At 36.9% G+C, this 23,692-nt stretch overlaps 1 protein-coding gene and 15 non-coding genes across 16 annotated transcripts in view; 8 read left to right on the plus strand and 8 right to left on the minus strand.

Moving 5' to 3' along the window:
* Positions 1-14,121, plus strand: part of LOC131951456 (small subunit processome component 20 homolog) — a 29,119-nt gene extending 14,998 nt beyond the window's left edge. Inside the window, exons 27-61 of the mRNA XM_059313876.1 lie at positions 29-107; positions 346-541; positions 659-736; positions 846-925; positions 1,040-1,245; positions 1,376-1,523; positions 1,646-1,736; positions 1,872-1,945; positions 2,253-2,376; positions 2,477-2,632; positions 2,782-2,943; positions 3,118-3,255; positions 3,354-3,625; positions 3,766-3,875; positions 4,292-4,542; positions 5,340-5,479; positions 5,598-5,754; positions 5,886-6,152; positions 6,450-6,616; positions 6,717-6,858; positions 6,958-7,074; positions 7,164-7,334; positions 7,485-7,616; positions 7,722-7,832; positions 8,143-8,292; positions 8,589-8,708; positions 8,824-8,886; positions 9,115-9,243; positions 9,503-9,644; positions 9,836-10,005; positions 10,191-10,262; positions 10,830-10,964; positions 12,512-12,632; positions 12,816-12,961; positions 13,642-14,121. Of these exons, the coding sequence (XP_059169859.1) occupies positions 29-107; positions 346-541; positions 659-736; positions 846-925; positions 1,040-1,245; positions 1,376-1,523; positions 1,646-1,736; positions 1,872-1,945; positions 2,253-2,376; positions 2,477-2,632; positions 2,782-2,943; positions 3,118-3,255; positions 3,354-3,625; positions 3,766-3,875; positions 4,292-4,542; positions 5,340-5,479; positions 5,598-5,754; positions 5,886-6,152; positions 6,450-6,616; positions 6,717-6,858; positions 6,958-7,074; positions 7,164-7,334; positions 7,485-7,616; positions 7,722-7,832; positions 8,143-8,292; positions 8,589-8,708; positions 8,824-8,886; positions 9,115-9,243; positions 9,503-9,644; positions 9,836-10,005; positions 10,191-10,262; positions 10,830-10,964; positions 12,512-12,632; positions 12,816-12,961; positions 13,642-13,794 (4,970 nt within the window). The 3' untranslated portion in view covers positions 13,795-14,121. The remainder of the gene's footprint in view (positions 1-28; positions 108-345; positions 542-658; positions 737-845; positions 926-1,039; positions 1,246-1,375; positions 1,524-1,645; positions 1,737-1,871; positions 1,946-2,252; positions 2,377-2,476; positions 2,633-2,781; positions 2,944-3,117; positions 3,256-3,353; positions 3,626-3,765; positions 3,876-4,291; positions 4,543-5,339; positions 5,480-5,597; positions 5,755-5,885; positions 6,153-6,449; positions 6,617-6,716; positions 6,859-6,957; positions 7,075-7,163; positions 7,335-7,484; positions 7,617-7,721; positions 7,833-8,142; positions 8,293-8,588; positions 8,709-8,823; positions 8,887-9,114; positions 9,244-9,502; positions 9,645-9,835; positions 10,006-10,190; positions 10,263-10,829; positions 10,965-12,511; positions 12,633-12,815; positions 12,962-13,641) is intronic.
* A 796-nt stretch (positions 14,122-14,917) lies between these two features.
* Positions 14,918-14,990, minus strand: Trnak-uuu (transfer RNA lysine (anticodon UUU)). The gene has a single exon. It is a non-coding gene; the product is annotated as a tRNA-Lys (tRNA).
* Positions 14,991-15,474: 484 nt separating this feature from the next.
* Trnan-guu (transfer RNA asparagine (anticodon GUU)) lies at positions 15,475-15,548 on the plus strand. The gene has a single exon. It is a non-coding gene; the product is annotated as a tRNA-Asn (tRNA).
* A 570-nt stretch (positions 15,549-16,118) lies between these two features.
* Trnak-uuu (transfer RNA lysine (anticodon UUU)) lies at positions 16,119-16,191 on the minus strand. Its single transcript has one exon. It is a non-coding gene; the product is annotated as a tRNA-Lys (tRNA).
* Positions 16,192-16,675: 484 nt separating this feature from the next.
* Trnan-guu (transfer RNA asparagine (anticodon GUU)) lies at positions 16,676-16,749 on the plus strand. The gene has a single exon. It is a non-coding gene; the product is annotated as a tRNA-Asn (tRNA).
* Positions 16,750-17,325: 576 nt separating this feature from the next.
* Positions 17,326-17,398, minus strand: Trnak-uuu (transfer RNA lysine (anticodon UUU)). Its single transcript has one exon. It is a non-coding gene; the product is annotated as a tRNA-Lys (tRNA).
* A 484-nt stretch (positions 17,399-17,882) lies between these two features.
* On the plus strand, positions 17,883-17,956 carry Trnan-guu (transfer RNA asparagine (anticodon GUU)). The gene has a single exon. It is a non-coding gene; the product is annotated as a tRNA-Asn (tRNA).
* Positions 17,957-18,526: 570 nt separating this feature from the next.
* Positions 18,527-18,599, minus strand: Trnak-uuu (transfer RNA lysine (anticodon UUU)). The gene has a single exon. It is a non-coding gene; the product is annotated as a tRNA-Lys (tRNA).
* A 484-nt stretch (positions 18,600-19,083) lies between these two features.
* On the plus strand, positions 19,084-19,157 carry Trnan-guu (transfer RNA asparagine (anticodon GUU)). The gene has a single exon. It is a non-coding gene; the product is annotated as a tRNA-Asn (tRNA).
* A 570-nt stretch (positions 19,158-19,727) lies between these two features.
* Positions 19,728-19,800, minus strand: Trnak-uuu (transfer RNA lysine (anticodon UUU)). Its single transcript has one exon. It is a non-coding gene; the product is annotated as a tRNA-Lys (tRNA).
* A 484-nt stretch (positions 19,801-20,284) lies between these two features.
* Trnan-guu (transfer RNA asparagine (anticodon GUU)) lies at positions 20,285-20,358 on the plus strand. Its single transcript has one exon. It is a non-coding gene; the product is annotated as a tRNA-Asn (tRNA).
* A 570-nt stretch (positions 20,359-20,928) lies between these two features.
* On the minus strand, positions 20,929-21,001 carry Trnak-uuu (transfer RNA lysine (anticodon UUU)). The gene has a single exon. It is a non-coding gene; the product is annotated as a tRNA-Lys (tRNA).
* Positions 21,002-21,485: 484 nt separating this feature from the next.
* Trnan-guu (transfer RNA asparagine (anticodon GUU)) lies at positions 21,486-21,559 on the plus strand. Its single transcript has one exon. It is a non-coding gene; the product is annotated as a tRNA-Asn (tRNA).
* A 570-nt stretch (positions 21,560-22,129) lies between these two features.
* Trnak-uuu (transfer RNA lysine (anticodon UUU)) lies at positions 22,130-22,202 on the minus strand. Its single transcript has one exon. It is a non-coding gene; the product is annotated as a tRNA-Lys (tRNA).
* Positions 22,203-22,686: 484 nt separating this feature from the next.
* On the plus strand, positions 22,687-22,760 carry Trnan-guu (transfer RNA asparagine (anticodon GUU)). Its single transcript has one exon. It is a non-coding gene; the product is annotated as a tRNA-Asn (tRNA).
* Positions 22,761-23,330: 570 nt separating this feature from the next.
* Positions 23,331-23,403, minus strand: Trnak-uuu (transfer RNA lysine (anticodon UUU)). The gene has a single exon. It is a non-coding gene; the product is annotated as a tRNA-Lys (tRNA).
* Between the last annotated feature and the right edge of the window lie 289 nt (positions 23,404-23,692).

Below are 23,692 nucleotides of genomic sequence, written 5' to 3' on the forward strand. Positions count from 1 at the left end.
AATAATTGATTGCTGTTTGTGTCATCAGACAACCCTGTGCTCATGGTAAAAACAGCAGCCAGTAATATTGATCTCAAAAAGATGTTACCTTTAAAGAAAATAAAAGGGTAAGCAATTCAAAGACTAGTATTTTTTTCTCACTGCCTATTATTTTGAGGTAAGTTCCATTATATTGATACTATTTTAATACCTTTAATGATTGAGGGAACCACATACCAAACAAAATGCTTGCATAATATAATTGAAGTGAGAACAAAAATAGTAATTGGTATTTTTGTGTATTTTGATTTTTTTTGAGGGATTAGTTTTTCATTTAAATGTTCATCTAAATAACATCTTTTTCAGTATACTGAATACAGTTAGTGCTGTTTCCCAGAAAATGGGTCATCGTATGGAGAGTTTTTCCCATTCCTTGTTCCATGTACTACTTGGTCTTGTTGCCACATTGAGCGCAGCACTAGACCAGAGAAGTTCTGTAGTCAGTGGAGCAGTTAATCTTCTGAAATCTTTGCGTCATACAGTAATGAATAGAATAATCCAGGTAATTAATTGCTTATTTAGTTAAAAGAGGTTGACTAATTCAAATTGTTTTCATGTATCAGTATGTCTCTGCACACTTAAGATTCTGTAACGATTAAATATTTTAAATTTATTGTAGTTTTTTGAAAATTTTGAAGACCTTGATTTCACAACACAAGAGATTGAAGCTGTTTTCCATGCAGTTGTATGGCCTCAGGTAAAGTATTTTATTCAAGTTAAAGTTAAAAAACTCAGTGTGTGTTTATACTTTATCAGGTGCCAAAGTTTACTCTAGTGTCTTGACATTTTATTGTGTTATCTAACAGTGTCAGAAGCTTGCCCTAGAAGGTGTGCATCACCCAACTCCTCTTTTAAAACTGTTTACTTTTTGGAGTCAATCTAGCAGGTGAGGAATATATGTATACAGAAAAAGTTAAAATAATTTGTTTTCATCCACATGAGTATGTTATACATGTTTTTAACAACCATTTATGTTATAATTGTTATTTTTGATATCCAGATTTCAGCCTCTGCTTGCGTTTGCCAAACACGACACGCCTTCCACTACAACTGCCCTACATTCTGTGTTTGCACTGCTTAACGCACCAGCCATTCACACCTCAGTATCAACATCTATTTTAGAGCTGGTTGGCCATTTGCTTCAAGATGAGGAGGAGAAACAGCAGCTGTTGCCCTCACTGCCAGAACCATTCATGTGTCTTGAAGGTATTTGTACAGACAAGTTTTATCATTCAGTTTTATACTCCGCTCTCATAACCTCACTTTAGGAGAAACTTTAAAAAAAATATGCTTAAGTATTTTGTAGATGAACTTTTTCTATTGTGTCAAATTTCAGTAACCGAAGATCAGAAATTAGGTGAAATTCTTTTACTACCCCATGTTCCAAGCTTGCTGTCTTATTTAAAACATGCATTGCGAAAAATGTCCTTGGGGCAGTCTGTCAAAAAGCCAACATGTTTATTGGAGTTAAAAATATTAGCCAGGTAATATTTGGATTTATTAAATATAGTATTCTGGAATACCCTTTGCTTTAATGAGTATGATATGTGTAAAAGGTTATTGTAGTTTGAATAGTTGCCTAAAAATATATTTTTTCTTTTAACAGAGTCAGTACTTTTGTGACTTCACCAGAGGAGTGCTCAATTCTTTGTGATCTACTTGTTCCATTCTTTAGTAAAGGATCTCACATAGCACAGGCAAGTCTTTGACTAGCAATAAACTGAAAGTTAATTTCATAATTAACACAGGCAATTCTTTGACTAACATTAAACTGAAAGTTAATTTCACATTTGGGTATATTGGTCCTTTAAAAATTCTTTTTTCTGCTGTAGGACATTGAAGAAAACATCCTGGTGTCTCTAACAAACCTGATGCAGTATATCAACAAACCAGAGTCATTTTATAGGTAAGTTAAATAAAACAGTCTTAATGTTTTAGGTTGGGGGAGAAAAAAATCACATGGGGTTTGGACCTTGTAAAAACACAGGGTTAAACTATGGTCTCACATTGAACCTTAATTTTTTGTGACTTGAATATTTTCACTCACTTCAGTTACTCTAAAGATAATCTATTTTACAACCCTTGTTGGTCCATTGTTGAACTTTTTGGAACCTGAGTGGGTCTTCTAGATTCAACACACTGCTTATCTAGGTTTTTATTCCTCCTGGATCAGTCTGTTTACTAAATTTATTTTTCTAAATTTGTTTCAACAGGACAATATCACAGCTATTCTCAACTGTAGAACGCAGAGAATCTCGTGTGCTGTTGTGCAAACTTTTTAAAGTTATTTGTGAAAACAATGATACCTTTAAAGCCACAGCAAACCTTATAGAAAAGGTAAGTCTTTATGTTTGTTTACACCATATTTTGTCATTAGATTAAGAAATTATATATATTTTTAAAAATTTGTTGACAACAAATCTAAATGTTTCCACAGTTAAATTCATGGGATAAACGGAAGGCTGAAGAACCAGATTATTTAGCCAGGCTTGAAGCGTTTAGCCAGTTCAATTCATTGGTTTCTGGACAAACTGAGCCAAATGTGGATGCTTTGCTGCCAGTTGTACATAACTGTTGCCATTTTATACATGCTGTGAGTTGTATAAATTATTAATTAATTTTAAAGGAAATTGTTCTTAGATGTGAAAACTAAAATTTGATAATTAATTTTCATACAACATTAAAACAGTTTTGATTGTTTTGTTTTCTGCTCATGCTATTTACTTTTGGATTTACGTATAGATTGATGACCTGTCAATTAGAGATAATTCTACACATTGTCTTGTGTCCATTATTGCCAAACTGGCAACATCAGCCACTACAGAAAGCAATAAGGCGTTTAACATTGTTGTTGAAAAAACATTACTTCCCCAAGTCAAACTTGGCATCAGAAGTAAATCAGAGGTTAGTCTATGATGCCAGTCATTTCTTTTAAGTAACTAAATCTGCAGATTGCAGTGTGGAGACTTTTTTTTTAGATGTTAGTAAATTAGACTTACTTAGTAATTGAACATCTGTAGATAGAAATTAAGACTAAGTTTTGTGAATTTCAAATGTATAACTGACTGCATTCCACAGGCTGTTCGTCATGAGTTTTTAGCAGTATTTCAAAGCCTAGTTGTTAACTGTCCTGACCATGTCATGTTTACTGGGCTCAAAGACCTCTGTGATAAGGACCCTGAGGCGGATTTCTTTGAAAACATCAGACACATTCAGGTGAGAAGTTAGCACTTCACATGTGCTCATTTTGTAGTTGTTAGATGCATAAAAGATCTCTTGACAAGATTGTTACAATGTCTGTTATGTTTGTCTAGATGCATAAAAGATCTCGAGCACTCCGCCGCTTGTTCAAGCATTTAAAAGACCATCAGTTCCGCCCTGAGATTCACATGTCCTACTTTATACCTTTGGTACATGCTTTTGTTCTGGACAACTCCTACTCTAAGTATGCCAATGTACAAGATGCAGCCATTGATCTGCTGGGTGCCATTTGCAAGCAGCTACCTTGGCCATATTATCTTCAGCTTCTGAGGTTCTTTCTAAAGTTGTTGCCCAAAAAGGTGGAACTACAGCGCCAAATAGTTAGGTCAGTTACAATTTTGTGTCCTCTCTTGTAGCTTTTGTAATAAATGTCTTCAAATTATTGCTCAATGAGTTTCAAAATAAGCTTATTTTTTCTTAAGTTAGAGATGTTTATGTTCAGATGTAAAAAAAATGTTTTTTTAGGATCCTTGTGGCTCTGCTTGATGCCTTTCACTTTGATTTGAGTAACTCAACATTCCGGGTAGTGATGGTACCAAAGGTAGTGGAAAACAGTTACAAAGAAGAAACTGAAGGTAACCTACTTGTTCACTACCCATTTTGATTTCATAATTATAATTGCTTTTGGTACTAGTCACTGGATTGCCTCTAATGATAACTGTGTTTAGTAACAAGTGGTTGTTTACATAAAATGCATTTGAAACTCATGTAAGAGTGTGATAGGGAAGCTACTTTTGGATGTAGGTTTGGTGGTTTAGCTTATGTGTAAACAGTTTTGTGATTTTTTTTTGCGGGGTAAAATAGTTCTGCCAGTTTGCTTAAGGATGAGAGTACTATAGGCTGCTAACTGCTTATGGGAAAAAGGTTTAATTCTATTCCACACATAAACAAATCAATTAGCAAGTTTTCCATACATTTTTAGTTACCCAATGATTGTGGATCTTGTTGTTAAAAATAATTGCTAACATTGAGTTTTTAAAAAATTATCTAGAGCCAAGTGTCCCTGATGAGATTCAACCTGTCTCTGAGACTGAGCCTATGGAGATAGAAAACAAAGAGGAAGAGAAAGATGAAGAACTTGCTATCCCAATGGAGATAGATGTGAGAGATGAAGAAGGGAAAGATGAGGAGGCTGGTAAAATTGGTGATACCGTGCTATGTTCTGTGTCTGCAGCCACAAGGATTCACAAGACCATTGTCGTATCCCTTCTGCCTCAGCTTCACAAAATTGTAACTCAGAAAGTAAGTTTTACACATTCTTTTTTCTAGTGTTGTCAAGGTCTATCCCACCTCTCATACACAATGTAATGGGGATCAATTTACCAACACAAAGGGGATGCAATTTATATTGCCTGGCTCCTATTAATGAAAGAAATTTTACTTCTTTTATGACACAGATTTTAAAAGAATCTTTAACAGAATGAGGAGTCCTAACATAAGAAATAAAATAATTTTCTCATTGACTTTTCCATCTCCACTCATTGATTATGAATTTGATTATGAATGTAAGGTTAATCCACCCTCCTAAAACTCCAGGTGCTCCTGGAAACCTCATAATAATTTTTTAAAAGCCTGAAATCTCTTGGCACTCCTAAAATCACTCAATATGTCTAAAACTTCTGAAACATGTCCTAAAATTTAAACAATCTTGAATTTTATTTTGTAATAGTTGGGGAAAACTTTCTCTCTGTAATTTTGCAATCATAGACTTGAGTACAGCAGTGTATTATCTTGCTTTTTTTCTTTGAGTCCTTAATTAAACATCAGGATTAGTTTAAGGTGACCCACGTGATTTCATTTGCTAAAATTAAAGAGGCTCAAAACCTACATTTTTGTTATCTTGAGTTAAGTAAAAGTGATCCAATAGTTCATCAGGCCAGTCTATACTTCTAACAAAGATATATTATTTTTTATCAATATAAATTGTTTCTCTACTTTTGAAACTTTTTTTTTGAGGTCATTGGATTTCAGGATATGAAATATAAAATAATTTATTTGAGTCAAATAAACTATTCATTAATCTGGAATTTATTCTTTAGGCAAAAAGTGAAGATGAGCACAAGACTGTTAAGTCAAAATACCCTGAAGATGAAGAAATATTACGTGTGCCCATAGCATTGGCAATGATTAAGTTACTGCAGAATCTTCCCAAGGGAACCTTAGAGAATCGGTTGCCAGGGTTAGTTTTTTAGTAACTTTTTGTGAATCTACTTTTTAAGGTAAATTGATGGTTTATTAATTTTAAAAATAACAAGTAAAAAACACATAGTTGACATCTTATTAAATTTTTTGAACAGGATTTTGTTGAAAATCTGCAATTTCTTGCGATGTCGGTCAAGAGATGTCCGCACAACAGCTAGAGAAACACTTGAGAAAGCTGCCTTATCTCTTGGTGCAAGGTTTTTTCCATTTATTGTCAAAGAAATGAAAGCCATTCTTACAAGAGGATACCAGGTTAGAATTAAATAATTACATTCTTGATATTCCAGGCACCTTTTTCTTTATTACTAAAAAGCTATGTTACTTGCTGTAATAAAGTTTTCAGAAATTACCGTTTTAAATTGGTAAATGTTTTATTTCCACAGTTGCATATTCTCAGTTACACTACTCACTACTTACTCAAAAGTCTTGTTCAAACTGTCAACCCTGGTGACCTTGACCCAGCTCTTTCACATGTTCAAGATGTCTTCTTCGCAGAGCTCTTTGGCCATGTGGCTGAAGAGAAAGAGGTGGCAGCTATTAGGGCCAAATACTTTGAGGCCAAATTTATTAAAGGTTACGATGCTTATGAGCTTCTGGCCAAGTGTATTTCAGCAGGTTATCTCAACCAGTTGATCCAGCCAATAAAAGGGGTAGGTCTGACGTTTGTATTAGGTGTAAGCAATTTTTCTTTTAATCATTTAATAGATATTGCTGCAGACTAGCATAAAATATGATTGTTTTTAAACATGTGGCTATTGTCCAATAGAATAAATTATACTAAAATATGGTCCTGCAAAAAAACTTTTGACTTCATTTATTTTTTAAATGATGTTTTTGATTATTTAGTATGAATTTCCCATACACCTTCATAAGCTTTGACTTCTTGGTAGATGAAGTTATATCTCTTTTTTTTGGTCAAAACATTATACATTGTCACACCTCAACAGGTGTTGGAGACAACACACAGCCAGCACACAGCCAACAAAGCAGAGACTGTCCTGCGGAAGATAGCCGATGGTCTAATGGCCAACTCTAGGATCCCTCTGCAGAACATGATGGTGTTCATTAATAACATGACGGCTAAACTTATGCCTGAACTAGTTGAGATGACCAAGTAAGTTGGAGATATCCATTTTAATAGCTTGCTCATTAGGTCAAATTAGTAAATTAATAAAGTGCAAATTATTAATTCTTTCAAACTATTCTATTTATAGACCTAAAGTGGAACAGAGTAAAGAAACTTCTAGAATACCTGAGAGCTGTCTCCTGCTTCCTGCTGCTATGCCAAGGGGTGGGGTCAAGCCAAAAGCCAGTAAAAAGACCAATATCCACATCTTAGTTGAGTTTGGATTGCAGGTAAAGTCCAAAATAGTTTTAAAAATTAAAAAAAAATCCCCTATGGTCAACCTTTTAAAAAAAAAATTTCCTATATTTGTGACACTAAATTTATTTCAGTTACTGAACATGTGCCTGAAGAAATCATTACTGTTGCCAACTGAGCTGCTTCATCTACAAATGCTGGATCCATTAGTTGTAGCTTTGAGAGATTGTCTGAGCAATTCTCATGTCAAGGTAAGCTTTTGAACTCTTGGACATTATGACGCTCACTTTATTCCTTTTTTATGTAAACTTTACAGTTTTATTTCAATTTTTTTTCCTAGACTAGTGCCCATGCAATGAGGTGTTTGTCTTGGATTCTCAAGTTCCCACTGCCATCCTTGAAAGAAAACATTCATAAAATAGCCCAGGGCATGTTTATTGTGCTACAAAACTACACAGGGGCAGCAACTTCAAAGGGAGGGAACCAGGAGTTGATCACCATGTGTTTCAAGGTTTTCTTTTCTATAATAAACAATTTTACTTATGTCATTCATCAAATCAATATTTTTATTAAAAATGTTCAATATATATTTTTAGTACTATATTACATATATAAACTTAAACCAATGACTTTAACTAGCAATAATTCTGTTCTCCTTTAGGCTGTAACTGTGTTGGTGAGAGATGTTGAATACTACCAGCTAACAACTGACCAGCTACAGGTACTGCTGACTTACTGTGAAGAGGATCTCTACAATTATTTACGACAAAGCTCTGCATTTAACCTTGTTCGGGTAAATGTTGAATATTTTAATATTCTTTTCCAAAAAAAATTTTTAATTAAAAATTTTAAAAATAAAATTTAGAGAAATTAAAATGTCTTTTGTACTTTATTTCAGGCAATTTTGTTGCGTAAGTTAGATATCCCTCAGCTCCATCAGGTCATGGAAAAGTTGTTTGAGATGTCCATCACAGCCAGTGCAGCGAATGTCAGGCTCCAGTGCAGGCAGGTAATGTCTGGCATATTTAAAAAACTATAACAGTTTTAACAGCTCCTCTTTTGAGGTGTGAACTTTCTCCATAAATCAACTTGAATTTCCACGGTCAAAATTTTTCATTAAGTCAGGATGAAAGAGGATCCCCCAGAACCAAATCTAGATACCAGAGTTTAGTATTTTAAAAGTGATGTTCGCATATCTTTTTTGACAAAAAAAGTTACAATGCAGTTTTATGCTATACGATAATGTATTCAAACAGATGGCAGATTTTTTAAAAACCTAAAGTTAACTACTTTTTAAAGCATAAAACTTCTCTTATCAGGTGATCCTTCATTACTTGATGAACTACCCTCTTGGGAAAAAGATGAGGCAGCACCTGTATTTCTTCATTAACCATCTGGAGTATGAAATGGAGGATGGAAGAGAGTCAGCTCTTGAGATGATGATCTCAATGTTTACCACATTTCCTAAGGTCAGTTGGAATACGTAGATAATTTGTCGAAAGCAGGAAAATAATTTAATTAAGTTTAGATTGATTGCCCTCATTTAAACAATGCTTTATTTTTATTTTAAAATCAAGTATTTGATACGGCAACTTGTAAAAGTATTGTAATTCAGTATTCAGTTTAAGGGTGGGGTAGAGAATAAAGGACAAAATATTGCAAACTCAGTTTAATTCAGATGAATATTCTCTGTAGTAAAATTAAGGAAATCAGTATTTTAAATTTAAAAAGGAAAAAAATTACTATGTATACTGTTTTGTTCCAGAAAATTTTACACAATCACAGCTCCAAGTTTTTTGCTGCTCTAGCTATGGCGTCTTACAACGATAACTCACCCAAGTGTAGAAAACTGGTTTCTCTTGCCATCAGAACCTTGATTGGGAAGGTAGTTCATTACAAAGTTCATACCTCAAATTTACAGTATCATTTACCAATCATCTTATTCCTCGAGTGATTTGTATCACCACATTTAATTTTTTCGTTGCTGTTTAATTCTGTAGGTTGACCTGAAGTGCAGAAAAATAATGTTTGCTGAAGTGATCAACTGGATTAAAAATGAAAATGTAAGCAATTTTTCAATTCGTTTTTTAGATGTAACCATTAACCTGAAAATATAGAAGCAAGATTTTTTTATCTTAGTATATATATTAATGTAACCAATATTTTTTTAAAAACATTTGTGGCTTTTAATATTAATGTTAGCAAGTTTTTATCAAATTTTGTGAGCTCTTGTTATGATGCAATTATAGTCCTGAGGTTGATAACGATAAAAGTACATGTTTGCTCTACAGCCGAGTGTTCAAGCCATGGGTTTCCAGGTGTGTGGGATGTTTGTGGAAGTAGAGGGGGGGAAGTTTGAATACAGTCTGGGGCAAGTAATCCCACTGCTGCAGGAATACATGGACCCCACCAAATACAGTGTAAGTAATGAAAACATGCATCAACATTGCTATAATTTGATATCAAATTCACAGTAAGTGAAACAATGCTAAATTTTGATATCAAATCAAATGATCAGATCAGCATCATCTAATTCATACTTAAAGTATGAAAATATGTATTTTCAATACAAAAAAGCAGTATTAATGTTTTTTTTAGCCAGTTAACAATTTTTTTCTTGAATATCTTTAAAAAAGTGTTTTACTGTAAAGAAATGTATTTTGAAAACATTTGTTATAGGAAGATGAAATGGAGGATCCCAAGGTTACTGAAAAAAAAGATGTTTGTCTTTTGGCTGTTCTCAATACTAGTCTTAAGATTGCAAGGGAGCTAAGCATTGTCAGACAAGAGAAGTTTATTGTTCATCTCAACCAAATTTGGAGTGAGTCAATATTCTTTTACCTTAAGTAAACAATGTCTTGTAAACTTGGTTGAGAAATTTATCTCATGTTAGGTAATTTATCTGATTCTAATTAGTCTGTTGTTTTTGTCATACTTATTGCTGGCTAAGGTAGTTGCAACATTTAAATTTGTATTTAATGTCACAATAAAATATTATTTTCTCTGGTTCAGGCCATGTCCTGTCTCACCTTTTACACCCACACATCCAAGTGCGATTAGCCAGCAGCCAACTCCTGGGCTTTATGTTCAGTGCCTGGGAACCTAGCGAGATAGTAGAACAACAGAGCCACATAGCCGGAGACAAAGAGGTTCCCTTTTTGCTGAAAGAAACAGCAGTTGTGGTGAGGAAATTATTCCTACAAATTTCATATCAAGAAAATGGTCTAGTTATTCAAGTTTAGACAATTGAGATTAACATTTGTGTAAGAATTTGAGGTGTTAAATATTACAAAACTATTAGAAATATGAGAAAATATGAGTCTTATACCCTTTTTTTATTTTAAACATTTCTTATTTCATTTTGTAGGTCCGGAAATTTTCAGTAGCTTTGTGTAACCAACTAAAAACCCCAAAACTGGATGAAAACATAGCTACTCAAGTGAGTCTTATTTAATACCTTCATTTAATTTGAGATGGCTTCATTGAGTGGAGCACAACAGGGCATTGGCTAACCTGAAAGTCCCTAGAACTTTCTCAAGTCCAGCCTGTTCTGATGGGTAAATGACTCAACTGGTAAAGTAAATGTGGCTCTATATAGTGCTGACCACACAATCCCTTCATACACCAAGGTCAAAGAAACAGATGAACTCTGTTTGCCCTATATACCACCGTTTGCATTTTAATTTGAAAAGAAGCACCAGTGACACTGCACTTTAGCACTAGTGTCAAAGCACTTAAGCATCAGTGACATAGTACTTGAGCACCAGTGATAAAGTACTTGAGCACCAGTGACATAGCACTTATGCACCAGTGACATAGCACTTGAGCACCAGTGACAAAGCACTTAAGCACTAATGAAAAAGTACTTTAGTACAGTCATAAAGTAATAATTAAGTATCAATGACAAAATACTTCAGTATCATTGACTAAGTACTTTAGCACTAGTGACAAAATGATAAAGCACTTTATTAAAAAATGTATCAGTATAATATTTATATTTTGACAGGCCATAAAAAATTTGTTGTATTTGGCACGAGTAATGGAAGCTTTAAACCGACCAGATGAAATAGTGTGGCTTGCTAAGAAAATCATGAGGGAAGCTAACATGGAAGTTATCAACCATGTCAAAATCACCACAAAGGTTTGTGTCATGTTTTGTAGTTTAGGTTAAATGTTTCACAAATACACAAGTAGGACCTTTTAACCCTTTGAGCCCGACAGGCCGGTAAACTGGCTTCAACATTAGGCATATATGTCCGAAAAGCCGGTTTTCTGGCCCGATGAGCTAGCGTCATAGTCCAAGCGACTGGTATACTGTCTTATCAAATATAATTAGTGGCATACTGAATAAAACAGCGCATATGTCTTTTTAGTGTGGGATTATGATTCTAAAAATAGATTTTAAGAAAGTTATAAGTGAAATACATTGTCAACAAAAAAAATCGGTTATTTTATATTATTTTATTATTCTGTTATAATTATTATTATAATAACAATAAATAGATAAGTTACTCTAGTTTTGTCATTATGTTAAGTATTATGCCCCCCCCCCCCCCCCCAAAGAGATGCCTGAAAGAAAATCTGTGTGTTCGTTTTATATACATTGTTATGTTCATACATTGAGAAAAAAAAAGAATTTCAGAATCTTGCTGAATTGTTGTTTGATACTGAGCCTGGATACCAAATTTGGCTTGATTATCTCAAACGTTTCAAAAGTTATAGGCAAAGTTAGAAGCAGATATAAGTGAAAATCAGTTTGGGTCTGGGAGCTCAGGAAATGGGAGAAATTAGGCCAAGGAGGCCAGGGCTCAAAGGGTTAAGAACAGTGATATCCTTTACTGTCGTAATATTAGATGCTTTTTTTACAGTACCATAAAGATGTGTTAGTAATAAAAAAAAAATATTTCTAGGATCTAGAGATTTATTCCTTAAATAGTTTTAATAGTGTTATTCCTATCCATCTTGATTAAATTTTAAATATTTTCTTGAAATATTTAAGGAATACTATTTTGTTTATAAAAAGCACAATTTATTTTGTACAGAGGAACCATTCTTTAAAAAAAACAATTTATTTTGTACAGAGGAACCATACTTTAAAAAAACAATTTATTTTGTACAGAGGAACCATACTTTAAAAAAACAATTTATTTTGTACAGAGGAACCATACTTTTAAAACACAATTTATTTTGTACAGAGGAACCATACTTTTAAAACACAATTTATTTTGTACAGAGGAACTATTCTTTAAAAAAAACAATTTATTTTGTACAGAGGAACCATACTTTAAAAAAACAATTTATTTTGTACAGAGGAACCATACTTTTAAAACACAATTTATTTTGTACAGAGGAACCATACTTTTAAAACACAATTTATTTTGTACAGAGGAACCATTCTTTAAAAAAAACAATTTATTTTGTACAGAGGAACCATACTTTAAAAAAACAATTTATTTTGTACAGAGGAACCATACTTTTAAAACACAATTTATTTTGTACAGAGGAACCATACTTTTAAAACACAATATATTTTGTACAGAGGAACCATACTTTTAAAGCACAATTTATTTTGTATAGAGGAACCATACTTTTAAAGCACAATTTATTTTGTACAGAGGAACCATACTTTTAAACACCATTTATTTTGTACAGAGGAACCATACTTTTAAAACAATTTATTTTGTACAGAGGAACCATACTTTCAAGTGGGTGGCAGCTGTAGGCATCACTCTCAAGCCTGAAAATGTCACTGCTGTGTTGCCCATTGTTTTGCCAGTTCTACAGAGAGAATTAAGTGAACACTCAAAAGGTAATTATCGATTAAGTTCTGCAGTTGTACAGATAGGATTAAGTGAACACTCCAAAGGTAATTTTAGATCAATTTCTACAGTTATTTGGAGAAACCAATGGTAGTTTTAAATTCTGTATCAAAACACGATTTTAACAAAATTGTTTTAGGGTGATAAAAATGTGATGACTTGTTTTTTGGCAGATGTTGAACTAAAAAATCTGGCTCAAGAGGTTGTAGATATATTGAAAAAACAAGTGGATGTTGAGACCTTTACCAAAGTGTTTGCCAGCTGTCTCAAGTATAGGCTAGAGAAAAAAGATGACAGAAAGAGGAAAATAGCTGCCGAGGTAAATTTTTATCTCTGATTAATTCTATCTTCTTTATTCTGAAAACATTAGCCAGGGTTGTCTGAAAAGTTTCTGACCTCAGTTTATGTAGAGAAATAAAAATTTAGTTGAAGAAAATCAATGTTTCGTTCTTAGGTTGGAAACTTTCCAGACCACCATGTCCTTTTCTTTTCAAGTTTTCTTGACTGGCTTTGATAAAAATATTGCAAAATATTTAATTCTCTCATAATTTTTAAAAGCACACATTTTAAAAACTACCTTAAGGTTAATTAAATTCCGTTTGTTTAATAGATATTTCTGTCACATGCCACTATTGTTAACTCATAACTCTCTTAATTGATAAAGTACCATTAATGTTTCATGTCAAGCATGTTGCACTACTGTTATGTTATTTGTCTACCATGTGCCACTGTCATCTCATCCCAACCACATGCCAATACTGCCATGTCACATTTCATCCATGTGGCTCTACTGTCATGTCAACCATAAACCACTACTGTCATGTCATGTCAACCCTATGTCTCTATGCCATTACTGACATGTCACATGTCATCCATGTACCACTACTGTTAAGTCAACCAAATGCCACTACTGTCATGTTAACCAAGTGCCACTACTGTCATGTCATCCATGTGCCACTACTGTCATGTCATGTCAACCCTATGTCACTATTCCAACAGGCTGTGACAAACCCAGAGATTGCTGCCAGGAAGAAGATCCGACACAACCTGAAGAAGAGAGAGACCAAGAAGAAAAAGATAGCAGAGAAACCAGGGAAGAGAATCAGCAAGTCAAAGCTCTCCATTCTTAACATTAAAGTGGACGATGATTGAAATAGTTGATACACTGAAAAATCATGATTGATGTATATTGGATGCATAAACAGTGATGATGGTAACCACTGCCTTAGGCAATGATGAAATCGTTTTACCTGAGAATGTTTGTAGTGCAGGTGATGAAATATTTCATTGTTTGAATGTCTCAGTCAAGTTTTATAGGTTGTATTATAGATCATTATTTGTACCTAATAAAAAGTGTATAATTGACTGCTAAAAATGTTGGTGTATATATTGCTGCTGTACTTGTTGTATAGTCCAGCAATGAAAAACGTGAATTATTTGTATTTATTTTGGAATGAAGCAAATAAACATTTCTTGTATATACTATATGCTATAATTCTCTCTTTGTTTTTATTGTCTGAAGGCAGTTATTAAAATTTTTTCTTGCATATACATCAGTTACATCTTTATTATTTTTTTATAGATATTCAAGAAACTTTAAAAATGTTTAATTTTTAAAAAAACTTACTTTTAAGTAAAAATGAAAAACAGCTGATCCTTAACAATTCCAAATAGTTCAAAGTAAGTTCTTTTTTGTATCATATTCCTATTTGTCCTAACTGAAAAAAAAAGTTTATTATATTGATTTTACAATGGTTGTTAGACTAGTAAGCAAGAAATGGACTTTCTGGTGTTAATTTAATGCAATGTCTTGAAGTGAGTTGCCGACATTCAACAAAGTGCTGGAGCAGCTCATATACAAACTAAGAGCGTGTCGTTCTAGTGTAGAGTCCTTTACTACACTTACAATACCGCACGACTGACTCCCGGGTACGGCCATTATGCTCAGTTTAAGGATGCAATAAGAACCTGCATTTAAATAATCATTAATGAAAATCTAAGCGACTAGCCGTTTTGTCTCAGTGTATCAGGCTTTGAGCAGCGTTGAAAACATCAATGCTTTCTGTCTCGTCCGCGCCGAGTAATAAAACCTCCAGGACACATTCCACTGTAATTGACAGAAGAATCAGTTCGACGAGAGAACAAAAAGTTGAGTAAAGCTTGGCAATGAAAGCCTGTCACTGTTTTGCAGTAGAGAGAACACATTCTTAAACTAACTTCAACAGAGGCAATTGCTGTTGCTTCGTAAAGAAAGCTAAAAAGGAAAACATAAAGTCGCCCGATAAGGGACTTGAACCCTTGACCCTCAGATTAAAAGTCTGATGCTCTACCGACTGAGCTAACCGGGCGGATTCTCGTAGGCATGCTCGAGGGTTATTGATCGAGATTTCGCCCATAGACGATGTGTGTGCGTGGTGTTTTGTTATGTCTCACTCACGAACACGTGACTGAGAAAGGAATTTTATGCAATGTCGTGATGCGAGTTTCCGACATTCAACAAGGTGCCGGAGCAGCTCGTCGCTAAGTGACTATTTTTGGCCCCTTTTTTGTAATAACAACACATTTACCGAGTGCCCTCTCTTTAGATCAAACGTCGCTAGCTTATAGAGCTGCGTTTCTTTCCGTTTGTAGGGACATTGAGATTCAAAGTGTTAGGTATAATCTTGTCGCTATCTTGATCCATAACACTAAATATCATACGCCGTCAATAACATTAGCCTTTGACTTGGACGACACCTGTGCTTAAAACGCAGAGACCAAAACGATACAGTTATGCATTAGGAAGGCGTACACGGCAATATACCACTAATGAAGGGCTACTTAGGCTCAGTGGTCTCTGTGGCGCAATCGGTTATCGCGTTCGGCTGTTAACCGAAAGGTTGGTGGTTCAAGCCCACCCATGGACGCTCATGTTATTTTTTTTCATTGTTAAAAACAAATCAGAGGTGATAATGCAGGGCGTCAGTGTTTTGCTCATCTTCGAAAAATTCAAGAGAAATGAGTCATTGTTATGTTGATGCTACATGGTTATTCGATAAACGATGATATAAATTCAAATACAAACTAAGAGCGTGTCGTTCTAGTGTAGAGTCCTTTACTACACTTACAATACCGCACGACTGACTCCTGGATGCGGCCATTATGCTCAGTTTAAGGATGCAATAAGAACCTGCATTTAAATAATCATTAATGAAAATCTAAGCGACTAGCCGTTTTGTCTCAGTGTATCAGGCTTTGAGCAGCGTTGAAAACGTCAATGCTTTCTGTCTCGTCCGCGCCGAGTAATGAAACCTCCAGGACACATTCCACTGTAATTGACAGAAGAATCAGTTCGACGAGAGAACAAAAAGTTGAGTAAAGCTTTGCAATAAAAGCCTGTCACTGTTTTGCAGTAGAGAGAACACATTCTCAAACTAACTTCAACAGAGGCAATTGCTGTTGCTTCGTAAAGAAAGCTAAAAAGGAAAACATAAAGTCGCCCGATAAGGGACTTGAACCCTTGACCCTCAGATTAAAAGTCTGATGCTCTACCGACTGAGCTAACCGGGCGGATTCTCGTAGGCATGCTCGAGGGTAATTGATCGAGATTTCGCCCATAGACGATGTGTGTGAGTGGTGTTTTGTTATGTCTCACTCACGAACACGTGACTGAGAAAGGAATTTTATGCAATGTCGTGATGCGAGTTTCCGACATTCAACAAGGTACCGGAGCAGCTCGTCGCTAAGTGACTATTTTTGGCCCCTTTTTGGTAATAACAACACATTTACCGAGTGCCCTCCCATTAGATCAAACGTCGCTAGCTTATAGAGCTGCGATTCGTTCCGTTTGTAGGGACATTGAGATTCAAAGTGTTAGGTATAATCTTGTCGCTATCTTGATCCATAACACTAAATATCATACGCCGTTAATAACATTAGCCTTTGACTTGGACGACACCTGTACTTAAAACGCAGAGACCAACACGATACAGTTATGCATTAGGTAGGCGTACACGGCAATATACCACTAATGAAGGGCTACTTAGGCTCAGTGGTCTCTGTGGCGCAATCGGTTAGCGCGTTCGGCTGTTAACCGAAAGGTTGGTGGTTCAAGCCCACCCAGGGACGCTCATGTTATTTTTTTTCATTGTTAAAAACAAATCAGAGGTGATAATGCAGGGCGTCAGTGTTTTGCTCATCTTCGAAAAATTCAAGAGAAATGAGCCATTGTTATGTTGATGCTACATGGTTATTCGATAAACGATGATATAAATTCAAATACAAACTAAGTGCGTGTCGTTCTAGTGTAGAGTCCTTTACTACACTTACAATACCGCACGACTGACTCCTGGGTACGGCCATTATGCTCAGTTTAAGGATGCAATAAGAACCTGCATTTAAATAATTATTAATGAAAATCTAAGCGACTAGCCGTTTTGTCTCAGTGTATCAGGCTTTGAGCAGCGTTGAAAACATCAATGCTTTCTGTCTCGTCCGCGCCGAGTAATGAAACCTCCAGGACACATTCCACTGTAATTGACAGAAGAATCAGTTCGACGAGAGAACAAAAAGTTGAGTAAAGCTTGGCAATGAAAGCCTGTCACTGTTTTGCGGTAGAGAGAACACATTCTTAAACTAACTTCAACAGAGGCAATAATTATTGTTGTTGCTTCGTAAAGAAAGCTAAAAAGGAAAACATAAAGTCGCCCGATAAGGGACTTGAACCCTTGACCCTCAGATTAAAAGTCTGATGCTCTACCGACTGAGCTAACCGGGCGGATTCTCGTAGGCATGCTCGAGGGTAATTGATCGAGATTTCGCCCATAGACGATGTGTGTGAGTGGTGTTTTGTTATGTCTCACTCACGAACACGTGACTGAGAAAGGAATTTTATGCAATGTCGTGATGCGAGTTTCCGACATTCAACAAGGTACCGGAGCAGCTCGTCGCTAAGTGACTATTTTTGGCCCCTTTTTGGTAATAACAACACATTTACCGAGTGCCCTCCCATTAGATCAAACGTCGCTAGCTGATAGAGCTGCGTTTCGTTCCGTTTGTAGGGACATTGAGATTCAAAGTGTTAGGTATAATCTTGTCGCTATCTTGATCCATAACACTAAATATCATACGCCGTCAATAACATTAGCCTTTGACTTGGACGACACCTGTACTTAAAACGCAGAGACCAACACGATACAGTTATGCATTAGGTAGGCGTACACGGCAATATACCACTAATGAAGGGCTACTTAGGCTCAGTGGTCTCTGTGGCGCAATCGGTTAGCGCGTTCGGCTGTTAACCGAAAGGTTGGTGGTTCAAGCCCACCCAGGGACGCTCATGTTATTTTTTTTCATTGTTAAAAACAAATCAGAGGTGATAATGCAGGGCGTCAGTGTTTTGCTCATCTTCGAAAAATTCAAGAGAAATGAGTCATTGTTATGTTGATGCTACATGGTTATTCGATAAACGATGATATAAATTCAAATACAAACTAAGTGCGTGTCGTTCTAGTGTAGAGTCCTTTACTACACTTACAATACCGCACGACTGACTCCTGGGTACGGCCATTATGCTCAGTTTAAGGATGCAATAAGAACCTGCATTTAAATAATCATTAATGAAAATCTAAGCGACTAGCCGTTTTGTCTCAGTGTATCAGGCTTTGAGCAGCGTTGAAAACATCAATGCTTTCTGTCTCGTCCGCGCCGAGTAATAAAACCTCCAGGACACATTCCACTGTAATTGACAGAAGAATCAGTTCGACGAGAGAACAAAAAGTTGAGTAAAGCTTGGCAATAAAAGCCTGTCACTGTTTTGCAGTAGAGAGAACACATTCTCAAACTAACTTCAACAGAGGCAATTGCTGTTGCTTCGTAAAGAAAGCTAAAAAGGAAAACATAAAGTCGCCCGATAAGGGACTTGAACCCTTGACCCTCAGATTAAAAGTCTGATGCTCTACCGACTGAGCTAACCGGGCGGATTCTCGTAGGCATGCTCGAGTGTAATTGATCGAGATTTCACCCATAGACGATATGTGTGAGTGGTGTTTTGTTATGTCTCACTCACGAACACGTGACTGAGAAAGGAATTTTATGCAATGTCGTGATGCGAGTTTCCGACATTCAACAAGGTACCGGAGCAGCTCGTCGCTAAGTGACTATTTTTGGCCCCTTTTTGGTAATAACAACACATTTACCGAGTGCCCTCCCTTTAGATCAAACGTCGCTAGCTTATAGAGCTGCGTTTCGTTCCGTTTGTAGGGACATTGAGATTCAAAGTGTTAGGTATAATCTTGTCGCTATCTTGATCCATAACACTAAATATCATACGCCGTCAATAACATTAGCCTTTGACTTGGACGGTACCTGTACTTAAAACGCAGAGACCAACACGATACAGTTATGCATTAGGTAGGCGTACACGGCAATATACCACTAATGAAGGGCTACTTAGGCTCAGTGGTCTCTGTGGCGCAATCGGTTAGCGCGTTCGGCTGTTAACCGAAAGGTTGGTGGTTCAAGCCCACCCAGGGACGCTCATGTTATTTTTTTTCATTGTTAAAAACAAATCAGAGGTGATAATGCAGGGCGTCAGTGTTTTGCTCATCTTCGAAAAATTCAAGAGAAATGAGTCATTGTTATGTTGATGCTACATGGTTATTCGATAAACGATGATATAAATTCAAATACAAACTAAGTGCGTGTCGTTCTAGTGTAGAGTCCTTTAGTACACTTACAATACCGCACGACTGACTCCTGGGTACGGCCATTATGCTCAGTTTAAGGATGCAATAAGAACCTGCATTTAAATAATCATTAATGAAAATCTAAGCGACTAGCCGTTTTGTCTCAGTGTATCAGGCTTTGAGCAGCGTTGAAAACATCAATGCTTTCTGTCTCGTCCGCGCCGAGTAATGAAACCTCCAGGACACATTCCACTGTAATTGACAGAAGAATCAGTTCGACGAGAGAACAAAAAGTTGAGTAAAGCTTGGCAATAAAAGCCTGTCACTGTTTTGCAGTAGAGAGAACACATTCTCAAACTAACTTCAACAGAGGCAATTGCTGTTGCTTCGTAAAGAAAGCTAAAAAGGAAAACATAAAGTCGCCCGATAAGGGACTTGAACCCTTGACCCTCAGATTAAAAGTCTGATGCTCTACCGACTGAGCTAACCGGGCGGATTCTCGTAGGCATGCTCGAGTGTAATTGATCGAGATTTCACCCATAGACGATATGTGTGAGTGGTGTTTTGTTATGTCTCACTCACGAACACGTGACTGAGAAAGGAATTTTATGCAATGTCGTGATGCGAGTTTCCGACATTCAACAAGGTACCGGAGCAGCTCGTCGCTAAGTGACTATTTTTGGCCCCTTTTTGGTAATAACAACACATTTACCGAGTGCCCTCCCTTTAGATCAAACGTCGCTAGCTTATAGAGCTGCGTTTCGTTCCGTTTGTAGGGACATTGAGATTCAAAGTGTTAGGTATAATCTTGTCGCTATCTTGATCCATAACACTAAATATCATACGTCGTCAATAACATTAGCCTTTGACTTGGACGACACCTGTACTTAAAACGCAGAGACCAACACGATACAGTTATGCATTAGGTAGGCGTACACGGCAATATACCACTAATGAAGGGCTACTTAGGCTCAGTGGTCTCTGTGGCGCAATCGGTTAGCGCGTTCGGCTGTTAACCGAAAGGTTGGTGGTTCAAGCCCACCCAGGGACGCTCATGTTATTTTTTTTCATTGTTAAAAACAAATCAGAGGTGATAATGCAGGGCGTCAGTGTTTTGCTCATCTTCGAAAAATTCAAGAGAAATGAGTCATTGTTATGTTGATGCTACATGGTTATTCGATAAACGATGATATAAATTCAAATACAAACTAAGTGCGTGTCGTTCTAGTGTAGAGTCCTTTACTACACTTACAATACCGCACGACTGACTCCTGGGTACGGCCATTATGCTCAGTTTAAGGATGCAATAAGAACCTGCATTTAAATAATCATTAATGAAAATCTAAGCGACTAGCCGTTTTGTCTCAGTGTATCAGGCTTTGAGCAGCGTTGAAAACATCAATGCTTTCTGTCTCGTCCGCGCCGAGTAATGAAACCTCCAGGACACATTCCACTGTAATTGACAGAAGAATCAGTTCGACGAGTGAACAAAAAGTTGAGTAAAGCTTGGCAATAAAAGCCTGTCACTGTTTTGCAGTAGAGAGAACACATTCTCAAACTAACTTCAACAGAGGCAATTGCTGTTGCTTCGTAAAGAAAGCTAAAAAGGAAAACATAAAGTCGCCCGATAAGGGACTTGAACCCTTGACCCTCAGATTAAAAGTCTGATGCTCTACCGACTGAGCTAACCGGGCGGATTCTCGTTGGCATGCTCGAGGGTAATTGATCGAGATTTCGCCCATAGACGATGTGTGTGAGTGGTGTTTTGTTATGTCTCACTCACGAACACGTGACTGAGAAAGGAATTTTATGCAATGTCGTGATGCGAGTTTCCGACATTCAACAAGGTACCGGAGCAGCTCGTCGCTAAGTGACTATTTTTGGCCCCTTTTTGGTAATAACAACACATTTACCGAGTGCCCTCCCTTTAGATCAAACGTCGCTAGCTTATAGAGCTGCGTTTCGTTCCGTTTGTAGGGACATTGAGATTCAAAGTGTTAGGTATAATCTTGTCGCTATCTTGATCCATAACACTAAATATCATACGCCGTCAATAACATTAGCCTTTGACTTGGACGACACCTGTACTTAAAACGCAGAGACCAACACGATACAGTTATGCATTAGGTAGGCGTACACGGCAATATACCACTAATGAAGGGCTACTTAGGCTCAGTGGTCTCTGTGGCGCAATCGGTTAGCGCGTTCGGCTGTTAACCGAAAGGTTGGTGGTTCAAGCCCACCCAGGGACGCTCATGTTATTTTTTTTCATTGTTAAAAACAAATCAGAGGTGATAATGCAGGGCGTCAGTGTTTTGCTCATCTTCGAAAAATTCAAGAGAAATGAGTCATTGTTATGTTGATGCTACATGGTTATTCGATAAACGATGATATAAATTCAAATACAAACTAAGTGCGTGTCGTTCTAGTGTAGAGTCCTTTACTACACTTACAATACCGCACGACTGACTCCTGGGTACGGCCATTATGCTCAGTTTAAGGATGCAATAAGAACCTGCATTTAAATAATCATTAATGAAAATCTAAGCGACTAGCCGTTTTGTCTCAGTGTATCAGGCTTTGAGCAGCGTTGAAAACATCAATGCTTTCTGTCTCGTCCGCGCCGAGTAATGAAACCTCCAGGACACATTCCACTGTAATTGACAGAAGAATCAGTTCGACGAGAGAACAAAAAGTTGAGTAAAGCTTGGCAATAAAAGCCTGTCACTGTTTTGCAGTAGAGAGAACACATTCTCAAACTAACTTCAACAGAGGCAATTGCTGTTGCTTCGTAAAGAAAGCTAAAAAGGAAAACATAAAGTCGCCCGATAAGGGACTTGAACCCTTGACCCTCAGACTAAAAGTCTGATGCTCTACCGACTGAGCTAACCGGGCGGATTCTCCTAGGCATGCTCGAGTGTAATTGATCGAGATTTCACCCATAGACGATGTGTGTGAGTGGTGTTTTGTTATGTCTCACTCACGAACACGTGACTGAGAAAGGAATTTTATGCAATGTCGTGATGCGAGTTTCCGACATTCAACAAGGTACCGGAGCAGCTCGTCGCTAAGTGACTATTTTTGGCCCCTTTTTGGTAATAACAACACATTTACCGAGTGCCCTCCCTTTAGATCAAACGTCGCTAGCTTATAGAGCTGCGTTTCGTTCCGTTTGTAGGGACATTGAGATTCAAAGTGTTAGGTATAATCTTGTCGCTATCTTGATCCATAACACTAAATATCATACGCCGTCAATAACATTAGCCTTTGACTTGGACGACACCTGTACTTAAAACGCAGAGACCAACACGATACAGTTATGCATTAGGTAGGCGTACACGGCAATATACCACTAATGAAGGGCTACTTAGGCTCAGTGGTCTCTGTGGCGCAATCGGTTAGCGCGTTCGGCTGTTAACCGAAAGGTTGGTGGTTCAAGCCCACCCAGGGACGCTCATGTCATTTTTTTTCATTGTTAAAAACAAATCAGAGGTGATAATGCAGGGCGTCAGTGTTTTGCTCATCTTCGAAAAATTCAAGAGAAATGAGTCATTGTTATGTTGATGCTACATGGTTATTCGATAAACGATGATATAAATTCAAATACAAACTAAGTGCGTGTCGTTCTAGTGTAGAGTCCTTTACTACACTTACAATACCGCACGACTGACTCCTGGGTACGGCCATTATGCTCAGTTTAAGGATGCAATAAGAACCTGCATTTAAATAATCATTAATGAAAATCTAAGCGACTAGCCGTTTTGTCTCAGTGTATCAGGCTTTGAGCAGCGTTGAAAACATCAATGCTTTCTGTCTCGTCCGCGCCGAGTAATGAAACCTCCAGGACACATTCCACTGTAATTGACAGAAGAATCAGTTCGACGAGAGAACAAAAAGTTGAGTAAAGCTTGGCAATAAAAGCCTGTCACTGTTTTGCAGTAGAGAGAACACATTCTCAAACTAACTTCAACAGAGGCAATTGCTGTTGCTTCGTAAAGAAAGCTAAAAAGGAAAACATAAAGTCGCCCGATCAGGGACTTGAACCCTTGACCCTCAGATTAAAAGTCTGATGCTCTACCGACTGAGCTAACCGGGCGGATTCTCGTAGGCATGCTCGAGGGTAATTGATCGAGATTTCGCCCATAGACGATGTGTGTGAGTGGTGTTTTGTTATGTCTCACTCACGAACACGTGACTGAGAAAGGAATTTTATGCAATGTCGTGATGCGAGTTTCCGACATTCAACAAGGTACCGGAGCAGCTCGTCGCTAAGTGACTATTTTTGGCCCCTTTTTGGTAATAACAACACATTTACCGAGTGCCCTCCCTTTAGATCAAACGTCGCTAGCTTATAGAGCTGCGTTTCGTTCCGTTTGTAGGGACAT

This window comes from Physella acuta, unplaced genomic scaffold (genome assembly GCF_028476545.2).
Source record: "Physella acuta isolate Inbredline_101_S28 unplaced genomic scaffold, ASM2847654v3 ptg000813l, whole genome shotgun sequence".
Lineage (NCBI taxonomy): Eukaryota > Metazoa > Mollusca > Gastropoda > Physidae > Physella > Physella acuta.